Raw genomic sequence first — 9885 nt, forward strand, 5'->3', positions numbered from 1 at the left:
TATCAAAAAAATTTCGGCACTTGTTTGATTAGAATTCAAAAAGTAATTCACCTTTTTTAAGTTGCCAACATTTTGGTAAAAAAGATTGGTATGCCTATGTTTCGGCAGCCCATAGCCAACCAATTAAGCCTTTGACGCGGGACGGATTCAATTTGTCATACTGGACTTCTTGCCACTTTCACTCCCTTTTTTTCTTCCTCTCATCGTAATAGTAGAGAATTTCTCGGTGATGCGGGACTGCAAGGGCAAAACAGAAGCTCTACTACTAAGGCCGTGATGAATCGATTTCTTTTCCCACCAAAGCTGCAATTTCTTGAGCAATTTTTCATGGTTGTTCACGCCATTGTTCTTAAGAGAAATTTTGTGATGTTCTATCGCTCTGCTCCAAAACAAACATACTCACTCCGTTCTAAATTATAGATTGTTTTGGTATTTCTAAATGTATAGTTTTTGCTGTGCACCTAGGTATAAACCATGTCTAACACATAATAAAACTATACACCTAGAAATACCAAAAAGATATATAATCTGGAACCGAGGGAGTAGCTGGCAGGCGAAGAAATCTACACCAACACTGCATGCTATGCTAGCTTAATTAACTGAACAGTGTCTTTCCGATCCCCTCCGGCCAGGGCAGGGCCATGAGCTCACTTGCAGATTTTGGGGCAGAAATCTGCAAGCGGCATTCAGAGCCAGACTTTAAACTTTGGTCACTTCACCAGCACAAAAGTAAAAGGGTGGCATATTCAGAGATCTAATGCTTCTCCACAAGTTTATGAACATTACATTCAGCTCGAATTCCTCTATCGAGACACTGAAATGCTAGGACAGGAGATTCAGCATGCTAAAATAATACAAAAACACCTTAAGTGGCCATATAGGCACACCAGAAAAAGACATGACAAAGGGGCCAATAAAGAGGTGAGCAACAAAATCCATCAAACACCAAAAATTCCCATTCGCCTACAAAACACAACTAAAGCTTCTCCTGAAACTGAGAACTTGGTTCCGGAAAGCCAATGATCGATCCAAAGCTTGAGCATCACCATCATAATCTTGCTGAGATCTGGTCCTGTGCGGTAAGAAGAGTAGCACGTTTATAGATAGTTTGGCAGTTGTAGAACTGACAGTAGACAAAGTAAAAAGGAGCAATCGCACAAGAGATGAATATTAATATTTTATAGATAGATAGTTTGGCAGTTGTAGAACTGACAGTAGACAAAGTAAAAAAAAAAAAGAGCAATCGCACAAGAGATGAATATTAATATTTTTTAAAAGAAAAAATATGAACAAAGTAAGCACCAAAATATTGGGAGAGTTACAGGTGAAGAGATGTTAGTTTAGTTGTTGTATTATATTTCTATTTATGGGGTAAGAACTCAAGTCAGGAAAGGAAACAAATCCAAAAGTAATTCTAGTTGTTCTTCTAATATAATTGGGATCACAAAATAACATTGCCAACTACGAAAAAAAGATAAAGAGACAAATATGAATCAATCGCCAAATAACATCAATCCCAAACATTCATCATAACATATATCGCATTAAAATTAGGTCATTTTACTGAGATGGTTTGCTCACCTTTCTAATTATATATAGACTCATCTGGAAAGATATCGCGGCCATCTGCACCAAGTGTTGCAACATAGACTTGGATATCTTCTTCTTCTTTCAAGACACACTTGATGAAATGCTGTGCATTCGGGCAGTCAACCATGTACAAGCATTTCAGTGAGCTTAGGTTGTCAGCCAGATCCAGTCCTGGGCAGTCCTGGGCAAATAAGTCCTGCAACTTACAAAGATTGAAGATCCTCCTCAAAGATCTGTTATTCTTGACCTTGAGCCACACGACTGAAGGAAGGTTCACAACTTCTTCCAGATTATGAGCACCTTCAATGTGAATTCTTTTTAAATTGACAATTCTACCCAGATCTTCAGGGAGGACTCTGAGTTTTGGACAATCAAGGAGAAAAAGACGCTTAAGGCAAGGCATCAGGTCATATAAATTTTCTGTATTGGGACTCAGGGACCAACTTTCCAAGTTACACATGTCAAAGATGTGAAGCAATTCGAGCTTTGGGAAAAAGGCTGCTGCATTTTTCACACCTTTGCCAAGGAGTTCTGCACCGATATTCACTACTGAATCTGCACCTTTAATCTGAAGAACAAGTAGTTCTGGCATCTGACCTGCTGGTGGAAGCTGTGAACATGATATGCATTCATTGAGGTGCATGTGAGCCAAATTTGGCAGCTTTTGCTCTGGCTCCAAACACAACCATTCTGGGAACCTTACCCCCGGAAATCCATGGAGGAAAATATAGAGCAGACTCTCTGATGGACTAAGCATCTCACAGACCTGCTGAATTCTCTCAATTTCGTAGGCCTGGTAATGAGTTCTATCATGAGTACCTGATCCCATTGTGCAATACAGTTGCAGTTCTCTGAGATTATGACTCTTTTTCAGCACAAGCACGCCCCTTGGTGTTGCTTTTTCTAACTTCAAAACGACGAGACGTTGGATATTGGGGAGAAATTGTAGTTCGTCCAATCTGAACCCAGTACCACTTTCAAAGACTCCTCTAAGGTTGTAGAGCTGCTGGAACTTCTCGATTCCTCTAGGAACATGCTCAATTGCAGTCCTTTCTAGATGAAGAAAGCTTATGTTAGATAGCTTCACCAAACTAGTTGGCAGGCTGGTCAACTTATGGCAACCATACAATTTTAGGTATTCAAGACTGACAAGGTTTCCAATGGACTCTGGAAGGTTGTTAATTTTTGTAAAGCTTAGATCTAGCAACCTCAACAGTACCAATCTTCCCACTGATTCTGGTAAGTTATGGATGCCTGTTCCAGTTAGAACTAAAACACGGATATGCTCAATTCTTCTGATTTCTTTGTTGACTAATCTGAAATTTTTGTTATTGAAAATTAGGAGGCTCCTCATGCGCTTCTGCTCTTCTATAGCAGGTATTTCTTCTATATCACTACTGATTACTAAGCGACGCAAATTTGGTAGGGCTTTGCTATTTTCAGCATTCATGGATAAGGAGTGATCCCTTGTCAAATATTGTCCTAGTGACCTCAAAAGATCATGCATCGTGGATCCACCTTTGTCCACAAATTCTGGCATTGGCTGTAGAAGATTCCTCCTAATTAGCTCATGGTAGTACTCTTCAGCAATCTCATGTATTGGATACCTGTCCTCTTTTCTTACAAAGCCTTCAGCGACCCACCAGTAAGCAACATCATCACGCTGAATCTCAAAATACGGCGGCAACAAAGCGCACCAAAGAAAGCACTGCTTAAGTTGTGGGGGTAAGTGTCTATAACTTAAGTACAGGAGACCTCCTAGTTCTTTGGGAAGTCCATGAACAGACCATCTGCTATCTCGGATGTTCTCCCATTCTCCCTTTGTTCTTTTAGTAGCTAGGACACCTGAAACAACCTTGATGGCTAGAGGAAGACCATCGCATTTTTTTACTATTTGATACCCAACATCACCAAAATCACTTGTTTGTTCATTTGGTCTAAAGGACTTCTTCATAAGGAGTTCTAGGCCATCACGATCATTCATTTTGTTTACTTTATGAGCATATGCTGCCTGCATTTCTTCTAAAACATCAAGGTGTCTTGTGGTGACAAGGATACGGGATTTCAAGCCTCTTTCAAAAGGAAATCGAAGAAGATCAATCCAAACATCAGATTTCCACACATCATCCAACACAAGAAATACACTCTTTCCTCTGATTGTATCCATGAGATGCGGAAGAAGTTCGGTCTTTGTCTCAAGTTGATCACATGTTGCTCCAGCCATTCTAATTGCTTGCCTTATCAAACCAATCTCTGTGTAGCTCTGAGAAATACACAGCCATATATGAACTTGAAATTTCTCCCTTATCCTCTGGTCATTAAATATCTTCTGGGCTAATGTTGTCTTACCGATGCCGCCCATCCCTTGAATCCCAAAAATAGTTGATCTGTTCTCATAGCAGGTACTTACAATCATTTTGACCAACTCATCAGCAGCCTGTTTAATATCTCTTCCAACAACCTCCAGTTCATCTATGGGACATGTCTGACTTCTATCGACATCCGTTACTCGGAAGTGTTGACGATTTCCTATATCCAAGGTGAACATATCTCTGTTCATTTTAATTTCACTAAGCTTTCCATTTATGTCCTTAATTCTTTTAGCAACCTTATGATCAAATGAAACATTTACCAAACATGAGAAAAGGAACTGAGCACATCGTACCGATCTAGGTGGCGGTGAAGGCTTCGGTGAATGAGCCATGAAATAATCTATGACATCATCCACATCAAACATAGCATCGGTTATGTTCTGCCACCATAATGCTGTCCCTCCATCTTCAATGGCTAGAGCTTCAGCATCCTCGCGAACAGCAGTGAAATGCTCCAGATTTATCTTGAGCCTCTTGATATCCTTTTTCACTCATCCTGCTATGAGAATTTCACCAAGCTTTGACACGAATTTCGAAGTGAGAGCATCCAAAACCGTTCCCATACTGCTAAAACAACAAAAAAGAAGGATTCCCACCGAATCTCCTTTGATGGAGTGGTTTCAGAACTAAAGATCCTGGAGGAAATATTACAATTAACTGCAGATCAGTCTATCATGGAAAAAAGCTAGGAAATTGAATACTGGAGAAGTGGGAGGCAGTTTGATGAAGCTTGATATGACATTGCCAATTAAAGGAATCAGTGTTCGGGTAGTCTAAGAGGCTAAGAGAGGGAGGGGTGAATTAGACAAACTTAAAATCTTAACCTATAGCTTGTACTATTTTGAGAAAACATAAACTAGGTCATGCTATTTAGATGTCAACTATAGTTTATCTAGTGCGAAAGACACATTTTCTTCCCAATGACCATCTTGGTTGGTTGGTTGGGTAGAAAATGGTCATTTCCCAATGATCATTAGTCCTAATAATCATGTTGTCACTTAATCGCCAAAATAAAAAACAATAGCCTATGAGGGCCATTTTCCTTACAGCCATCCCTATCATGGCCTAAATTCCACAAATATTTTCATTTGACAGACATCTTTTCATTACAACTTGCAAGTGTGAACAATATATATCAGAAAAAAAAGTTTGAATATTTGTTGCGAACTTGCAAGGCAATTGACGCTGAAGGCTCTTATTGCCTGTTTATTCTTATTTTACCCATCAACTTACCATAAGTGATGTCAATACGGGGCCCATGCTGGCGGTCACTTTCATCTGGTGGGTATGTTGACGACCTGCTTGCATTGCCAAGACCTCAAGAAGTGTGTAGCACATTCGTCCAGAAATTAAAGAAACGTGTAGCGCTATTCACTTCTATACAGAAATAGCAGCTTGTCACCTGCAGCGTTTACATCAACAAAGGTTCAGGTCTTTAGGATTCACATGGCAAAGTCTTTTCTTCGTCAAGAAACCATATAAAAAACTCTTTGATCAGGTGAAAGATTTGCATACGCAAACAATGGAATTGATGGAAATCAGCAAGGAAGAACCCATGAGAGGCAACTGGCAAATAATCGGGCATTTCGTCAAACAGTTGGTATGCATCGAGCCGTCTATTGGCATAGACCATATTTTGGGTTCTTTTTCTATAGAATCTTTTTAGTGACCCTACATAAAGGAGCTAATCAAAATAGGCCATCTACTAACGCAAGAAAAAGAAATCGGCCACTGAAACAATTAAACAAGGAAGCTTCTCCAGTGTTTGTTGCTGCTTGCTAGCACGACTTTGCCGTTGCTCTTGCATATAGGCATGGCAGGTACGAGACGGTATATAAGCAGTTAGCAAAGGATCGGCGCGAAAAGAAAACGAAGTTAAAGATGAGGAGTAGAGCCTGTACCTGTTTCTTTCCCTGCTGACGAAGCTTAGGGAAACAGGCACGCCAGGAAAGCGCCGCCGGCGCCGGAGCAACGGCGAGCACCGATGAGGCGTGAGCAAATGCCACTGGCAGTTGCACCTTCCCCGGGTTTGCTGGTACCCCCTCCCGTTCACTTCAGTTTAGTCCTTGACGATGATATAGTTGGCCATCCCCCGAGGCTCCGGTTGGCAACGGGTATAGTGAATCTGTGGATACCGAATCTATTGGGCGCGGATTCAGGTTTGGGTTTGTAACCGCGGACATAGGCACCGATACAACTTCAAACCTAACAAGTATTTTCTAACAGATTTCAAAATTTAATATCCGATCCGCAAACCCGCAAATCGCTGATACGTGGGGCCAAATAGCTCTGTATATAATAGATCTTATACGGTTTCCTAGTTTGTTTCTATCCCCAATCTCCCGTCCAGTACTTACTCTTGGCCGCCACCCACACCTAGACGGGTTTTTTACATATTTACTATTATAACGGATGGAACTCGTCCGTTTAGCACTTTTAAAATGATACCTGCATATTTAACACTTTTGTCTCGCGGCTCTTACATTTTTACCACATTTGCCTACGTGGCAGGCCACGCGGCGTAACACGCTGGCGCACAGTCAGCAAAAGCATGCGAAATGTCCTTCCTACCCCTCGCCTGCTCCTCTCTTCTCCCTCTCTGACAGCTGAGTCCCGTAGCTCCTATCGCTGCCAGGTGGGCCCTGCTTGTCTGATTCGTCTTCCACCTCCGCGTCGCCCTCCTCCCTCCACTCCATCTCGACGCCGCTGCCCACTCGCTCGCACCTCCCGCTACTCCACTGGACGCCGCTGCCCACCGGCTCGACGCCTGCAACGCCATCACCGCGTGCCTCGAGCGACGCCGCCTCCTCCTCGCCCGCTTCGTGCTCCACCTGCTCTCGTCGTTGCTGGCCGACGGGCGTGAGAGCGCGCGCGGCACTCGCGGATTGTGACGACCATAGCTCGTCGTCCTCTCCGCCGCTCCCTTCCCTCCCATTCGACCAGCCACGCTGCTGCCTCTCCGCCGCCACGCGCGTCCTTGTCCCTCCTGTGTCTCTGACGGCCGAACGGGATCGATCGATTGGTCCACCAATCTCTGTCCACGTGGGGCCACCGGTGCCATGGCGCGGGCACTAGATCCCTACCAGCCATGGGATTGACGGGACACGGGCGCATGGGCACTGGCCCAGCCGGCGGCATGCGTAGCAGCATGCAGCTCCGTCCATGAATGGCGACGGCCGTGGTCGGTTGCGGCCGTGGCCGCCTCCGCGGTGGGTGATGCTGCGGCAACCCTCGCTCGCGTGGCTAGCAAGGTGCTGGAGCCGGCGCACGGGCCGAGGCGGCGGCCGACGGTGGACTGGCGGCGGAGCGTGCTCGCGGGTTGGGGCGGCGGCTGCGTGGGTAGCCGGCACACAGGCCCTCCTTGCTTCGGTTTCTGGATGTGGAAGATGAATCTGACAAGTGGGGCCCACCTGGCAGCGAGAAGAGCTGCATGACCCAGCTGTCGGAGGGGGAGAAGAGAGGAGCAGATGAGGGGTAGGAATGACATTTCGCATGCTCTTGCTGACTGTGCGCCAGCGTGTTACGCCGCGTGACCTGCCACGTAGGCAAATGTGGTAAAAATATAAGAGCCGCGAGACAAGGGTGTTAAATATGTAGGCATCATTTTAAGAGTGCTAAACAGACGAGTGTCATCCGTTATATTGGTAAATATGTAAAAAAAAACCCACCTAGACCTAGCGCCTGCAGTCCCCCACACTCTAGCTGTCGGCACCGGCGGCGCACCGCACGACCCGCACCCCCACGCAGGACACCGCTCCCCCGTTGACGCCGGTCATGCCCGACCCCCCACGCCGGCGGGTCCCCGCACCGGCCGCACCCAAGGTCCACAAGCCAGGCGCGCCCAAGGTCCCTACGTCGACCGCGCCCAGGCCCCCACGCGAGCCACGCCCGATGCTCGCACCGAGGCCACACGCCGGCAGCGCTCGGCGGCGCTCGTGCCCAGTGCCGTTGCTTTTTGTCCAGTTTATGTACGCGGGCATACGGGTATCCGCAGGTGCAGGTATGTAGGTATCCCCAGGTAGCGGGTATGGGCGTCGTTTTCTACCCATTGCGGGTTGCTGGTGCAGGCGCGGACATGGATTTTAGCACACAGGTACGAGTTTGTGAAGTTAATATCCGCGCGGATTTTACCCGTTGCCATCTATACCCGAGGCCCCTAGGCCGGCCCACAACATGATTTTTTGGCCCAGCACGGCACGAAGCTAATCAGGTTCGGGCCGGTCCAGCACGGCTCTCGTATCTTGCCTAGGCTAATGCCTAATACGGCACGATGAGTGGTTGGTCCGATAGCAGCTCGAAATACCGGCCCACCACACAAATTTCCCATGTTCAACCCATGTTGGTATACTCATTTTCTGTCCAAACCCTAAAACTCTCATCCACCCACTCCCATCCACCTCCACTCTTCCAATCATGGCGGCTGGCGGTCGGCCCTCCCCTCTTCCTCGGCACCTTGCTCAGAAGTTCCTCTTTTGTTTTCACACCAGGTACTAGAAGCATTGTGCATTTGTGTCACTACATAAAAGCATATCAAATGGTCGATAATTTTGGTGTCGTATCAGGTTTTAAGGACAAAACCGAATGTATAACTATATCTATGCCAGGATCAAGTTCCATACATATACTGACTTCATAAGTGAATAATCAGTAATAATATCACGAAAATAGAACTACAATCATTAAAAACTATCATAGTGTCGGTGTTTAGCCGCCAAGCCTGCTCAAGGATACCCTTAGTAGTAGGATTGTAGGCAAGGGATCGACTAGCTCTGGAACTCGATGGTGCAAGGGACATAAGGATTAAGACAGGTTCGGGAAGCAAGGTGCGTAATACCCTACGTCCTGTGTGGTTGCTTGTATTGCCTTAGGTGTTAATGTGTTTTGAGGGGTCCCTGCCCGCCCTTATATACTCTGGGGGGACATGGTTACATGGAAAGTCCTAGCCGAGTACTGTTGGAGTCCTACTACAACCTGTTCGGATAGTTTCCTTGTACAGCAGCTAGTTCTACGCGTATTCGGGTAGTTACGAAAGAAGTAAAGTACATCCAAGCGCTATCCCTTACTCTAGAATATTCTATGCCTACGAGCAATCCCGCTGCTCCGGGTCAGATACATAGTTATACAACTTATCCTGGAAATGAAGGTTTCAAACTCCACCGGCAACCGATGGGGGTTGCATACATCTAGAACTCAGCACCATCTTCAAAATACTTCGCATCATCTTTCTCTTCTGAATAGCAAATATAACAAGCGTGCGTACACTTACGGTATGGTTGGTACTCTGCAAGGATCGGGAATTACATAACATGAAGGCGAAAACTAAGGAAAGGCTGGCTGGCTTACTACGATAAACAATTTTAGTTGGTAAAATTTTATTAGTACTAAGGTATAATTTCATACCAACCCAGATTAAAAGAAATAGAACAGACATAAAGAAACATAGCCACAATTCATGTTTTCCATGTCGCCCGAGTTATATAGCCTCTTAAGCACTTCCGAGGTGAGTGGCTATGGATTCACTATGAGGTCTTTACAAAGATTCATTAACTCATGACAATCCACGAAGGTTTTTGGCCGCAGTGATCATAACCCTCTCTAATGAGGTGGTACCTTAGCTAGGGTCCATAAACAAAATTCCTCAAGAGGACGGGCTATAACCACTACTAGAAAACAAGCTAAAGGTCCACTCTAAAAGTACCAGTATGAAATGATATTGGTACCAGGTCTTCTTCGTGTTGGTATAGCATTGGTACCGGGTCATATTGGTACTTTTGGGGTGGCTGGGAGTCTAAAGAGATCCTAACACCACCAGGTACCAAAAACTAGATATTTGTACTAGATGGTGTTATCACCCGGTACTAATCTTTTAGTACCGGGTGGTTTTGCCACTCTGTAGCTTTTGGTACCGGGTGATGTTATGTAT

At 45.3% G+C, this 9885-nt stretch overlaps 1 protein-coding gene across 1 annotated transcript; it reads right to left on the reverse strand.

The window, feature by feature from the left end:
- Positions 1-745: 745 nt before the first annotated feature.
- On the reverse strand, positions 746-6027 carry LOC120643728 (putative disease resistance protein RGA3). Its single transcript, XM_039920195.1, has 4 exons — positions 5864-6027; positions 5196-5364; positions 1582-4597; positions 746-1072 (listed from the first exon to the last, which is right to left on the reverse strand). Exon 3 carries the CDS (start codon positions 4325-4327, stop codon positions 1586-1588), a length of 2742 nt encoding a protein of 913 aa, XP_039776129.1. The 5' UTR covers positions 4328-4597; positions 5196-5364; positions 5864-6027; the 3' UTR covers positions 746-1072; positions 1582-1585.
- Between the last annotated feature and the right edge of the window lie 3858 nt (positions 6028-9885).

The sequence above is a fragment of the Panicum virgatum genome, chromosome 8K, assembly GCF_016808335.1.
Source record: "Panicum virgatum strain AP13 chromosome 8K, P.virgatum_v5, whole genome shotgun sequence".
NCBI classification, from domain to species: Eukaryota; Viridiplantae; Streptophyta; class Magnoliopsida; order Poales; family Poaceae; genus Panicum; species Panicum virgatum.

What these genes read in the sequence shown, in the direction of transcription:
- LOC120643728 (XM_039920195.1), bottom strand. Translation starts at nt 4,327, where the DNA reads ATGTTTGATGTGGATGATGTCATAGATTATTTCATGGCTCATTCACCG.